This window comes from Lissotriton vulgaris, chromosome 11, assembly GCF_964263255.1.
Source record: "Lissotriton vulgaris chromosome 11, aLisVul1.2, whole genome shotgun sequence".
NCBI classification, from domain to species: domain Eukaryota; kingdom Metazoa; phylum Chordata; class Amphibia; order Caudata; family Salamandridae; genus Lissotriton; species Lissotriton vulgaris.
In genome coordinates this window covers 861,753,435-861,768,309 of record NC_141699.1, presented here as the reverse complement: position 1 = coordinate 861,768,309, position 14,875 = coordinate 861,753,435, and the positions used below count along the sequence as shown (strand labels likewise).

At 46.3% G+C, this 14,875-nt stretch overlaps 1 protein-coding gene across 3 annotated transcripts in view; it reads left to right on the top strand.

The window, feature by feature from the left end:
* ATG4B (autophagy related 4B cysteine peptidase) overlaps positions 1-9,844 on the top strand; it is a 552,878-nt gene extending 543,034 nt beyond the window's left edge. For all 3 annotated transcript variants that reach the window (XM_086944003.1, XM_086944004.1, XM_086944005.1), the window contains one exon: positions 9,250-9,844. In XM_086944003.1, coding sequence (XP_086800129.1) covers positions 9,250-9,323 — 74 coding nt within the window. In that variant the 3' untranslated portion in view covers positions 9,324-9,844. The remainder of the gene's footprint in view (positions 1-9,249) is intronic.
* The last annotated feature ends 5,031 nt before the right edge of the window (positions 9,845-14,875 follow it).

Here is a 14,875-nt window from a genome sequence, read left to right as displayed (position 1 = left end):
GCATAGTGACATCTTCCTTCATACAGAAGTTTCACGAAAACATTTCCGGATCCAGTTTGACGCCTGGGGAATATTCAAAAGCTGAGGAATCTGCAGCTAGATAGAATCTCCACAAAGAGCATCACCAAAGGTAAGTAATTTGTTCTTCTTGGCACAAGTGTGGATGCCATCTAGATCTTCAGGGCTAGCCTCAGCCACATGGAGTTTGGCATTTCAGAAAGTCAGCATTGGGCCTATGTTGATGTACAACGACCCTCCGCAAACCATCATTCAATCAGTAAATCAAATTGTACTTGTATACCATGGCTTATCACCCGAGAGGGTATCCAGGTGCTGTACTGCAGGTATCAGTTGAAGAGCCAGGTCTTAAGTCTCTTCCTGAAGTGGGTCAGCGAGGGTGAGGTGAGGAGGTGAAGGGGAAGGGCGTTCGAGACTTTGGCGGTGAGGTGGAAGAAGGAGCGTCTTCCGGAGCAGCAGTGGCAGATGCGTGGTATCTGGGAGGTGTGCCGAGCTGAGATTTCAGGGAGGTCGGTGGAAATGCAGGTTGTGGTTCATGTAGGTGGGTCCTTGGTCGTGAAGGGCTTTGTTGGCATGGGTCACAAGCTTGATGTGGCATCTCTTCTAGAAGGGGAGCCAGTGGAGTTCCTTCAGGTGCTGGGTGATCTGGGTCCTCTTGGGCAGGTTGAGGATCAGTCTGGAGTCTTTGCATGAGTTCGGTGTTGGTGCCTGCATAAAGTGTGTTGCCATAGTCCAGTGCTGATGGGGAACCATTTGAAAATTCTGTGGCACATGCACAGCGTGTGGAAGTAGGCTGAGGAGACATCATTGACCTAACGTTTCATGGAGAGTTTGCTATCCAGGATGATGTCAAGGTTGCAGGCATGGTCTTTTTATGTGGGGGTGGGTCTGAACTCCACCGGCCACCAGGAGCCATTCCATAGGGCGGTGTGTCTCCTGAAGATCAGAACTTCAGTTTTGTCCGTGTTGAGCTTCAGGCAGTTGTCCTTCATCCTGGCAGTCATTCTCCATACAGTTGTGGAAATTGGTCTTCATCAAGGTGGTGTCCGCTGAGAGCGAGACGATAAGTTGGGTGTCATGGGCATAGGAGTTGATGTTGATGATGTGCGATCTATGTCTGCGACTGGAGTCATGTAGACGTTGAAGAGGGGTGGACTGAGGAATGAGCTTAGGGGTACGCCACAGATGGTGTGCTTGGGTTGTAAGGTGAAGGGAGGGAGGCTGACTCTCTGGGTGTGACCTGTGAGAAAGGATGCCATCTATCTGAGCGCCTCCTCTGTGATTCCATTCTGTCATAGTCAATCAATGAGTGTGTGGTGGGAAACGGTGTTGAAGGCCGCGGAGAGGTCAAGCTGGATCAGGACGGCTGATTTTCCTCTGTCGAGTAGAGTGCAGATGTCCTCTATTGTGGCAGTCAGGGCTGTCTCAGTGCTTACCTTGGCTCTGAAACCTGGTTGGGAAGGGTCCAGTAGGTTGCTTCTCTCCAGTTGTTCAGTGAGTTGGAGGTTGATGGCTTTTCCAGGACTTTGGCAGGGAACGGGAGCAGAGAAATTGGATGGTACTTCTGGAGCTAGCTGGGGTCTGATGAAGATTTCTTGAGGAAGGGTCTCACCTTGCGTGTTTCCAGGCATCGGGAAAGGTGGCTGTGGTTATAGAGGCATTGAGGATGGGGGTGGTGAGCTAGAGGCTTATCTCGTCTCTTCCAAACTTGAAAAGCTGGTGAGGGCATGCGTGGGTGCTCCAGAGTGGATGGAGTTCATATGAGTGGTTGTGTTCAGTGTGCAGAGTTGTTCCCAGGTGGTGTGCGGTTGGTCGGTGGTCCATCACTTTTAGGAGATACTTTTTGTGAACTTGTGGTGTTTTATTTGGGATGAGCAGTACAGCACGGCGTGATGATGGGCACCAAATTGGATGGAAATGCATCTAGTTATTTTGATACTTGGTGCCTAAGGAGACTGAATCCTTGTTGCTGATTCAATAGGCCGAAATTCAGAATTTTCCTTAGATAACCTTATTTCGAAGTGGACGCTTGAATGCATAACAGTTATGCCCCCATCTAAAAGATATCAATAATGACCTTTAATTTTGTATTTTCTTCTGTATTAAAGTTGTTTTGACTAAGTTATTGATTTTATATGGCTGTAGTAAAATGTTAAATAACATTATGTTCGAGGCATATGAGCTGCAGATTGCACACTGTGCATAGATCGCCACCTAGTGTTGGGCCTGGATGTTTGCAGTTTGTTGTTGTCCTGAAAAGTTCTTTGGAAGTCACGAGATAGGTGACTCCTCCTTAGGACCATATTGCGCATGGACATCGGCTCCATCCCCTGATTGTTTTTTTCCGCCATTCGGCTCGGTTGTGTTTCCTGCGCTCCAGTTTGGAACCGATTTTCCTTTGGCGCTCAGTCCTCACCCAGTTTGACGGTATTGTTTCGATCGCGCTACATCGACGCGGTTTTCTATCACTTCGAAGTCTTTGATTCCGGTCATCGACGAAGGCCTTCAGGCCTACCTAGGCCTTGCTTTCTGGCTCATGGAAAGAACGCCGTTCAAGAAGTGTCCTCAATGTGGGTCAAAGTTTCCCCACACCGACCTACATGAGGTGTGCAACCTTTGCCTCTCACCGGAGCACGAGGCCAAAGACTGTTCGGCTTGTGCCTCATTCCGCTCCAAGAAAACCATTAGGGACCGACAAGCTCGGAGAACTATAGCTCGCTCGTCCGCTTCGAACCCCGACGACATCTTCGAAGAGGGCGTCGACGTGCCAGAACACCAGCACGCCGAAGAAAGTATCGGATCCTCAGATGCCGAGTAGACTCCGACGTCGAGGACATCACTCCAGCTCAATAGGTTGTAAGTAAGACCGTCGACCCCAACCCTTCCTGGACACCCACAAAAAAGGCTTTTGTCACACCCTCACCTTCGGGCCTGGGTGCACACCGAGACACTGCTTCCCACGCCCCGCCTTCAGGCCCGGCAAAGAAGCCCACTAAGGCTTCAGGCGGCTCGGGCTCGAGCTAACCTATTTCCGGTGCCAATCCTATACCGACACCGAAAAAGAAGCCATCTTCCTCAACTACGCCGACCGTTGCTCCGAAACCTAAGCACACAGCGCCGAAGACTGGCAGCGGCTCATCAATGCCGCAACCGCACTCGAAGCCGAGTAAAAAATCGCCCAAAGCGCCAGATTCACACACGTCCGAGCCGAAAAAACACCCAGAACCGAAAAAACAGGTTCCGGTAAAAGACATTGCAAAAGGGCACACTCCTAAGCCAAAAGACTCGACACTAGCTACCGACTCTGTGCCGAAAATTTGCCCCACTCAAAAGAACTTTTTACACCGGATCCCAATCAGAAAACTCTTGTAAAGGATCCTAAAACCGGACAATTGACTCTCAGCTCCAAGAAGAGACCACTTGAGGCGCCAGCACCTCCTCCCCCTCCAAAGAAGGACATTGCAACCTCTCCATTAAGGGTCCCTTCTCCACCACCTCCCCATATTGTTCCTCCTCCTACACCTCCTCCACCACATCATTCACCTACACCATCTACTAATCCAGATGATGATGCAGACACAGATTCTGATAATGTAGGTGGGGGTGCACACGACCCAGCAGGCACCAATAGTCCCCCTCAGTCACCTATTCCATGGGATGATTACAACACCCCTGATGTGCCTTATGTCCCACAAGATGATGTATACCCTTCCAGACCTTCCCCACCAGAGGACACTGTAGGGTTTAACCTACTAGTCCAAAGAGCTGCACAATATCATGGGGTGGACTTACACACCGATGCAGTGGAGGAAGATTTCTTTTGATAACACACAAAGGTCTACTGCCATTTTACCAATGCTTAAGGGTGTCATCAAGCACTCAACAGAGGTTTTTAGGGATCCTGTCAGGGCTATGGTCCTCAATCCTTGCATTGAGAAAAAATATAAAGCAGCCCCTACAGATCCAATTGATATTAAAGGTTCAGCACAATTAGATTCTCTAGTAGTGTCTAATGCACGTAAACGTGCTAATTCCCAGACATCAGTTGAGGCCTCGCTACCAGTCAAAGAATCTAAGCTCCTTGACGCCTCCAGCAAGCGAACAGCGGCACACACAGCTAACATCTGGCGCATTGCAAACACCCACGCGTTGCTGGCAAGATACGACAGGGCACATTACAACGAACTAGAGTCCATAATGCAGGACCTACCAGACAAATATAAAAACAGGGCTAATGAACTTATACAGGAAGGTAAAAATATCACTAATACTTCCATCCGTTGTGCCCTAGAAGCTGCAGATACCGCCTCAAGGACAATCAATACCAGCACCCTTCTACGTAGACATGCCTGGCTATGTATTTCAGGTTTTAAACCTGAGGTACAAAACTCCATCCTTAATCAGCCATTTGATGAGACACATTTATTTGTCCCAAATGTTGACGTGTCTTTAGAGAAAATGAAAAAAGACACCGATACAGCAAAATCTATGGGAGCCTCACAGCAGCAAGTTCCCAGATGTTCCTTTCGTCGCTCATCATACAGAGGCAACACAAGAGGCTACTCCTCAGAAAGTCACTCCACTTCCTACAAAACCCCTGGTCAATCCACATTCACTAAGGGCTACCAGAGAGGGGGTTACAGGGGTATCAACAACAAAGGCAGAGGCAAAAACAACAACTCACGCTTTGCCTCTACCCCTACCCAATGACTTTCCTCCCCTCCCCCCCAACATTCCACTCCTGTGGGGGGAAGACTTCAACAATTCCTGCCTGCCTGGATCAACATCACATCAGACAGGTGTGTGCGACAAATTATTCAGTCAGGTTACTGTCTAGAACTAACATCTACCCCCCAAACATACCACCCAAACAGCGTCCAATGTCACAAGAACATCTATCACTGTTAAAGCAAGAATTAGTATCCCTGCTAGAAAAAAAGTGCAATAGAACTAGTTCCTCTGCACCAACAAAACAAGGGGGTTTACTCTCTATATTTTCCAAAGAAGGACAGCTCTCTAAGGCCTATTTTAGACCTCAGACCACTAAACATATACATACAGTCAGACCATTTTCACATGGTCACACTCCAACAAGTCCTTCCGCTCCTGCTGCAAAACGACTTCCTGGCTACTGTAGATCTCAAGGACGCATACTTCCACATTCCCATCCACAAGGCTCACAGGAAGTATCTCAGATTTGTAATAGACGGGCAGCACTATCAATTCAAAGTACTCCCATTCGGAGTTACAAGAGAACCAAGAGTAATTCACCAAGTGCTTAGCAGTAGTGGCAGCGCATCTACGAAGACAACACATCCATGTCTTCCCGTACCTCGACGACTGGCTCATAAAAGCCAGCTCATGCCATCAATGCGTGGAACACACTCATACCACCATCCAACTGCTCCACAACTTGGGGTTCACAATAAACCACACCAAGTCTCATCTACAGCCATCCAAAGTACAACAGTACCTCGGTGCCACAATAAACACCTCAACAGCGCTAGCTTATCCCACTCCAGCAAGGATAGCTAGCATGCAAACTCTTCTAACAAAGTTTCAGCTACAACACTCCCTTCCAGCACGAGTGTTCATGCACCTTTATTTTTTATTATTTCTGGTATTTATAGAGCGCGACACTCATCCCAAGGGATATCACGGCGCTAAAAAGGAAAAGGGGACTGCTGAGATTATGCGGGGGGAGTTAGTTTTTAGGGAAAAGTGGGTTTTGAGTTTTTGCCGGAATTGAAGGAGGTTTGTAGTGTGTCTAAGATCCATAGGTAATTCATTCCATCGTTTGGCCGCCAGGTGTGAAAAGGCTCGTCCACCTGTCCTTGTTTTGTAGATGCGCTTGGGTTTTGCTAGGGCTGAGTTATTGGATATTAGGTTCCTGTTTGGAATATAAAACTTGATTTTCCCTTGCAGGATTGTAGGGCCTGTTTTGTGGAGGGCTTTGTGCGCGTGACAAAGTAGTTTGAAGGTGGCTCGCTGGCGCATTGGCAGCCAGTGGAGTTGTTTCAGGCATGCTGATGCCGAATCTCGTTTGCCTTTGTTGCATACCAGTTTGGCTGCCTGGTTTTGAAGGACCTGTAAGCGGGAGAACAGTTGCTCGTTCATCCCTTCGAATAGGGCATTGCCATAATCCAGGCGGCTGACCAGTAGGGCATGGGTAATTGTACGCCGACAGTCCAGTGGGATCCAAGAGAAGATTTTGGCTAGGAGTTTCAAAATTGCAAATCCTTTACCCCAGAGTATGCGTACGTGGTCTTTCATGGACAGTGTGTCGTCCATCATGATGCCAAGGTTTCTGGCGTACTGTTTCGGGGTGGGGGCTGTTCCCAGTGACGGTGGCCACCACGTATCATTCCATGATAGTTTGGCTCCTACGATTAGTAATATTTCATATTTTCCGGCATTGAGTTTAAGGTAGTGGTTGTTCATCCAGTCTGCCATTTCGGAGAAGCAGCTGTGTAGTTTTTTTTTGGTTGTTTCCGATCTTTCCGATCTTTCGTCCATAGTCACCATCAGCTGTGTATCGTCGGCATATGAACATATGCCGATGCCCCACTTTCATAGGGATGATGGCCTCTTGCATTTTCATAGTACCCCATGCAAGACTTCAGATGCGTCCTCTCCAAGAGTGCTTATCACGTCAATGGAACCAGGCTCAAGGTCACTTAACAGACCTAGTGTTGGCAGACTGTCGGACTCATCGCTCTCTGCAGTGGTGGAACACCAAAAACCTTTCCAAGGGACGACCGTTCCTAGAGCCAGTTCCTCAGATAATCTTGACTGCGGACGCATCGCTCTCCGGCTAGGGAGCCCACCTGCTGCAACACACCATGCAAGGCAGGTGGACACCACAACAAAAATTACTCCACATCAATCATCTGGAGTTACTAGCAATATTCCTAGCACTAAAAGCTTTCCAGAAGCAAGTAGCAAACAAAGCTGTGTTAGTTCGCACAGACAACATGACAGCAATGTACTACATACAGAAGCAGGGAGGCGCACACTCCCTGCAACTCTCTCAACTAGCACAGGACATATGGAGGTGGGCTATACCTCAAAACATATTCCTCCGAGCCCAGCATGTTCCGGGAGTACAAAATACTATAGCGGATCTGTTAAGTCATCAAACGCAACAGACCCATGAGTGGGAACTTCATATGCAAGTTCTTCAACCATTCTTTCAGATGTGGGGACAACCTCAAATAGACTTATTTGCCACCCATGAAAACGCAAAATGCCCAAGCTTCGCTGCCAGATATCCACACCCACTGTCAAAAGGCAATGCGATATGGATGAATTGGTCAAACAGATTTGCGTACGCTTTTCCACCTCTACCACTCATGCCACTAGTAGTACGCAAATCCTAGTTGCTCAAACGTGGGCCAGACAACCGTGGTACACCACACTGCTACAACTGTCTGTTATACCGCACCAAAAACTGCACCTGTCTCCACACCTCTTAACACAGAACCGTGGAGAGATCAGACACCCGGACCCAGCTCAGCTCAACCTTGCGATCTGGCTCCTGAAGTCCTAGAATTTGGATATCTGAACTTTCCTCCAGACTGCATGAATGTCATTAAAGAAGCTAGACTTCCAACCACTAGGGCATGTTATTCGGCCAAGTGGAAACGATTTGTGATATATTGTCACAACAACAATATTGATCCCCTAAATGTGTCTATTCAACACATCATAGGATACTACATCTCCAAAGATGTAATTTAGCCTATAAGTCTATTCGACTACATCTTGCTGCAATAGCAGCATTTCTGCAAAACAGACCACATCTATCTCTGTTCAGAGTGCCTGCCATTAACCCGTTAACCGCGGCCGTTTTTTCGCGGCAGTGCGGCCGTTTTAAAAAACGGGCAGGGTTGCGTCAGCCGTTGAACGTGCGCAGCACCAGCCAGGTAGTGCTCCGAAAGTTCAACGGCCGACGGCTGCACTTAACGGGTTAAAGCCTTTATGGAAGACCTTAAAAGGATAACCCCTCCCAGAGTACCACCTTCGCCTGTGTGGAATTTGAACGTTGTTCTCACACGGTTAATAGGACCTCCCTTTGAACCTTTACACAGATGTGAATTACAGTTTTTAACATGGAAGGTTGCTTTCCTAGTAGCTATGACTTCTCTGCGGAGAGTTAGTGATCTACAAGCACTAACCATCCAAGAACCCTTCTCGCAAATGCATCAAAATAGGGTAGTTCTACGTACTAATCCAAAATTCCTGCCCAAAGTCATTACTCCATGCCATCTCAATCAATCTGTGGAACTGCCCGTTTTCTTCTCGCAACCACAGTCAGTAGCAGAAAGAGCTCTTCACCCATTAGATGTTAAAAGAGAATTGCTAAACTACATAGAAAGAACTCAACCTTTTCGTTAGACAAAACAACTTTTTGTGTCTTTCTCACCACCACACAAAGGTAATCCCATTTCAAAATCTGGGATATCTAGATGGATTGTCAAATGCATACAGATTTGTTACCACAAAGCTAAACGTACGTTATCTGTTCCTCGTAAAGCCCACTCTACAAGAAAAATAGGGGCTTCAATGGCATTTTTAGGGAACATTCCCATAGATGACATCTGCAGAGCAGCTACATGGGCTACACCGCACACATTCACAAAACACTATTGTGTAGATGTGCAAACAAAACAACTAGCTAATGTGGGCCAGGCTGTTCTCAAAACATTATTCCAAACTACTGCAACCGATAGGGGTGGTCGCCGCTAAGAGTGGGTACTGCTATACAATCTATGCACAGTGTGCAATCTGCAGCTCATATGCCTCAAACGGAAAATGCTACTTACCAGTATGCATCTGTTCTTGGCATGTAGAGCTGCAGAGTTGCACACGCCCACCCGTCTCCCCGGCTACCCTTGTCTGTTCCAGTATTATCTTAATTAGATACAAATTACATGGGCACCCTTCCTTTTCTTGCGAAGCTCCATAATTTCCCTAATGGCGAAAAACAATCTGGGGATGGAGCCGATGCCCATGCGCAATGTGGTCCTAAGGAGGAGTCACTTATGTTGTGACTTCCAAAGAACGTTTCAGGTCAACAACAAACTGTAAACATCTGGGCCCAACACTAGGTGGCGATCTATGCACAGTGTGCAACTCTGCAGCTCTACATGCATACTGGTAAGTAGCATTTTCCTTATCCGCATACTAGACTTTGTGCTTGAATACTCTTTTGTTTCTCTTATTTTGCAGATTCTTTTGATGCCAACCAATTGGAGAGGTTCTTTGATTCAGAAGATGAAGAATTTGAAATTTTATCTCTTTGAAGGGAAGGAATAAAACCGAGACGGTCACCCTGAATTGTGTCTTCTGTTGAAGACACCACTACTATGTCTTGGAGGTTAAGCATTCCAGCTTTCTATCCTCAGCAGAACAACGTGTTTTGAAATTGCTCATCCCACTATCCTTTAGTCCTCTCCCGAACACCAGTCTTGTTCACAACTGGGCTGGAGGTAGGGGGGAGTATGACTGATTTTTCTGTACAGCGGAAACAGCAGAGCTTATTCATTTCCTAAGACTTACTTGTTGGATTCACTGCAGTTGCTGCACCTCATTACTAATGCTTCCTCAAACACTGGTGACTTTTCACACTCAAATGTGCATCCCCAAGTGTTGCTAGACATGTAGCCGGGATAGAGGACGGTGCAATCCTGACTGGAACACTCCTTTTGCAAGCAGGTCTTTCCCAGAAAGAGTGTTGTATTCCAGACTTCTGTTGTATGCCACTTTATTTCTGAAACAAGCAAGCATATTTGCAGATAGTAAATAAATTTTCCACTCTGTGAAACAGCAAGGAGATCTGGGTCTTTTTTGGTAAAGCTCTAATGATAATAAGACAACTTTCACTCATTCCAGCACAGCCATTTGAACTGCAGAAAAATACAATTCAGTTTGAAGAAGCATAGGGACAAGGATGGCGTGGAACCTGACTTCTGAACTTGCTTTAGTATTCTGCAAGGAGGTCTGCTTATGAACCTTAAGGCCAGGACAGCCATCATAAACTTCCCCTCTCACAGCCTTTTTGTCTGCAGCATAAATATCAGATTGGTTCCTGATGGCTGCGTTTAAGCAGAGCCTACCTTTTGAGCCCAATCTGATCCAATGGGGGTGAGGAAGATTGTGGGCTTGATGCATAGATGAAAAAATGACATGCTGCTTCAATGACCTGTATGTGAAGGCATTGAATGCCTTTCTCCACAGCCCTTGATGTTCCATGGCAGATTATTTTGTTACAATGCTCAGCAACCCTTATTGAAATGTACATGATAATCCAGCATTTATACACAATTTTTTCTCCTGCGAGGTTATGTTACTGCAGCAGCAGGCACCCATTATTAATAGCAGGTGACAGTGTCCCTCTCTATGTGACTGGATGTCGTAACCCTACTTGTCATTCCCTGTTGTTCTACAGCAGATAACCAATATGGACACTTGTATCTTATCCATTACCTTAGCTAGCCCATGTAAGAATCTAGAACACTCGGCCTTGCTTTACTGTTCCTGCTATTCAGAGACTAATATGTGAGAGTGATACTAAGTCTCAATCCACAGTTCTAGCTTCCCTGTCATAAGTGTATGACAGTAGCAATCAACATCTATTATTGTCCTTTGTATCCCATAGCTACTATGTAGCTAGAGCACTCACCCATCATCCAGATCCCTATCCAGTTAATGGAAGACTAATAGTGACTTCCTAGAGCTGTGTCTGTCTTCGGGGTGACTTTCTTCAGAGATGCTAGTGTCCTGCATTTCCTTGTGTGATAGTAGGCTCTTGGTTGAGAGGATGTTCCAAAAAGGAATCCCATAGCAAGTGAGGCCAAGGTACACATGTGTTTGCCATGTCTATAGGGCTTTTCACCCACATAAAAACATTGGGCTCCCATTATGTGGACTCCTGTTTTGAGGATCCCTATTGATGTTGGTGTTTTATGGTCTTCTTGAAATACATGTTCATGCTTTGTCTTGTTTGTCTACCTGTTGTGGTTCTGCGATAAGGGGGGAGAAATTAAACCAAGTGCATTCTTTTTTGTTTAGACCTATTTCTAACTAAATAAAGAAACATTGTTTTCCAAACACCCTTTGCGGATGTACGGCTTTACAACGCGTACATTTACATCGCATGACGTTACAACGCGTTTTTTTCAAAGCAAGTCGTTACCACGACTTGCGTTGGAGGGGGTGCGGACTTAGGAATTTTTTAATATACTATTCCAACACCAACCAACGTACAGTAGGGAAGGTGTTGGATAGTAAATTAAATAATTCCTTGTCCTGCAGCGCCCTCCAGCGCAGGTCGTGGTAACGACTTGCGTTGAAAAGACCGCGTTGTAACAGCACGGCGGTGTAACAGCCGCGTCGTAAAGGCTGTTCACCACCCTTTGCCCATAGCAAATAAATCACCACAGCTGTGATAAATTGAGGTTGTCTGAAGGAATAGAGTGCCTTTCAGAAGTGAAGTATAGCTTGTGAGTGTGAAGCATGCCTACTGAAGATAAGTATTACCACTGTTTTCCTGTGGGTGGTAAATACAGGTTGTGTGAACGAAGATGTTTATAGGAGTAAAACATAGACAATATGAGTGATAGTTTCATGACACAGCTATTGTGGGGATGTATGACGTCAGCACGCATACTTTTACCACGCATACCACTACCACGCAATTTTTACAACGCAGGACCCATTACAACGAATGCCTTTACAACGCATTACACTACAACGCAGATACTATTACAACGCATACCATTACAACGTAAGTATAGGTAAGTATAGAATATTTTAAAATAATGTACCTAAAAATTATTTAAATATGTTAATTAATTATTTTAATTTTAATTTAATTTAATTTAATTTAATTTAATTTACGAATTTGTAAATATATGTTAAAAATACACCTATACCCCAAAACCCAAACCCAACCCTGAAACCTAAAAATACCCCTGTACCCCAAAACCCAATCCCAACCCTGAATCCTAAAAATACCCCTGTACCCCAAAACCCAAACCCAGCCCTGAAACCTAAAAATACCCCTGTACCCCAAAACCCAAACTCAGCCCTGAAACCTAAAAATACCCCTGTACCCCAAAACCCAAACCCAGCCCTGAAACCTAAAATACCCCTGTACCCCAAAACCCAAACCCAACCCTGAAACCTAAAAATACCCCTGTACCCCAAAACCCAAACCCAACCCTGAAACCTAAAAATACCCCTTTACCCCAAAACCCAAACACAGCCCTGAAACCTAAAAATACCCCTGTACCCCAAAACCCAAACACAGCCCTGAAACCTAAAAATACCCCTGTACCCCAAAACCCAAACCCAGCCCTGAAACCTAAAAATACCCCTGTACCCCAAAACCCAAACCCAGCCCTGAAACCTAAAAATACCCCTGTACCCCAAAACCCAAACCCAGCCTTGAAACCTAAAAATACCCCTGTACCCCAAAACCCAAACCCAGCCCTGAAACCTAAAAATATCCCTGTACCCCAAAACCCAAACCCAACCCTGAAACATAAAAATAACCCTGTACCCCAAAACCCAAACCCAGCCCTGAAACCTAAAAATACCCCTGTATCCCAAAACCCAAACCCAGCCCTAAAACCTAAAAATACCTTTGTACCCCAAAACCCAAACCCAGCCCTGAAACCTAAAAATACCCCTGTACCCCAAAACCCAAACCCAACCCTGAAACCTAAAAATACCCCTTTACCCCAAAACCCAAACACAGCCCTGAAACCTAAAAATATCCCTGTACCCCAAAACCCAAACCCAACCCTGAAACATAAAAATAACCCTGTACCCCAAAACCCAAACCCAGCCCTGAAACCTAAAAATACCCCTGTATCCCAAAACCCAAACCCAGCCCTAAAACCTAAAAATACCTTTGTACCCCAAAACCCAAACCCAGCCCTGAAACCTAAAAATACCCCTGTACCCCAAAACCCAAACACAGCCCTGAAACCTAAAAATACCCCTGTACCCAAAAACCCAAACCCAATACCCCTAATAAATGTTTTTTAAAAAAAGACAAACTTACCTATACTTACGTTGTAATGGTATGCGTTGTAATAGTATCTGCGTTGTAGTGTAATGCGTTGTAAAGGTTTTCGTTGTAAAGGGTCCTTCGTTGTAATAGATTCGTTGTAATAGTATTTCGTGGTAAAAGATGCGTGGTAACAGTTACATACCCTATTGTGGTGTCAGTAAAGCATAGTTCTTCTTCAAGGGATTATCACAGATATTCATAACTATTAGAATATGTGAATGCATTTGCAGGATCCGGAAAAACAAATACTGCACAGACCATGGATATGTTATGGTATGGTATGTTATACTGAATTTGTAGCGCGCACTGTTACTCAGGAGTGTCCTGGCACGATAGAGAACTGGGGCAGAGTGAGAATCATGTTAGTTTAACTTGCTGAACAGGTGTGTTTTTTGGTGCTTTTTAAAGGGTTGAAGCTCATGAATAAATTGAAGGGCAGAGGGGAGCGCATTCCAAGCTTCCGCAGCTTTAACAGCCAGCGACTGGCCTCCCAAGCTCACTCTGCGAAAGCGAGGAATAATCATCCGGCGGTGGGAAGCTGAGCGCAAGGGATGGTTTGGCATATAAAAGGAGAAACGTTTCCTCAGGTACGCGGGACCCAGCCCATGAGCCACCAGCAGCCAGTGCAGTTCCCGTAGGAATTGTCGTGCGCTAGATCTCCTAGAGGCATTGAAAAGAAGCCTGGCTGCCGCGTTCTGGATAATCTGGAGCCTATGCAATAGATAACCAGGCAGACCAGTATACAAAGCGTTAGCGTAGTCCAGCATACAAGATCAGAGCACGGGCAACGGTCTCTTTAGCTACTCGCGGGAGAAAGGGGAAAATTTTACTAAGTGTTTTGAGAGTACCAAAACAAGCTCCCGACAATTTCTTTACCTGATCGCTAAAACGAAGGCCCTCACTAAACCAGACCCCCAGGTTTTTAGCAGGCCCTCCCTCAGACAGAGGCCTAGGGTAGTTAGCCGGCCACAGCCGGTGTCTGAAATCAGCGGGGAACTGGCCGAATAGGAGGACCTCCGACTTATCCTCATTACACTTGAGGGAGGCTTGAGCCATCCAATGAAAAACAGCGGTAATGCACGTCTGTGCCACAAGTGTGTTCAAATCCATGCTCCCCCAGGTAAAAAGCAGCTGTGGGTCATCAGCATATACCATTACTTTTGCGCCAAGTTCCTCGGCTAGATAAATCAAAGGTCTTCTGTAAATATTAAACAACAGTGGACTCTGCGTTGAGCCTTGCGGAACCCCAGCGGACAGGATTCTTACCGATGAGGCACAGGAGCCCATGCAGACCTGCTGCGTGCAGGGGTCCAAAAAGGATTTGACCCAGTCCCAGACCGAGCCCGAGATACCAATTGCAGAGAGCCTAGCCAAGAGCCGCTGGTGGGGGACCGTATCGAAGGCGGCAGAGAGGTCAAGTAGTACCAGGGCTGCCCTGCCGCCCCCATCAAGACACTCCCTGATCGCCTCCGATACCTCCACCAAAGCAGTCTCAGTGCTGTAGGCAACTCTAAAGCCTGACTGAGCTGGGTGGAGAGCCCCAGATGTTTCCACAAACGTCTCCAGTTGTCTAAAGGCCATCTTCTCACAGACTTTAGCCAATGCTGGCAGGAGTGAGATAGGCCGATAATTGGCCGGCAGCAGGGGGTCCAATGAGGGTTTTTTCAGAAGGGGTAGTAATTTGGCCTGCTTCCATTGGGCGGGTACATGGGCAGTCAACAGGGAGGAATTAACCAAGATATTGCATATATACTTCCCCCTTTTTCTGAACAGTTA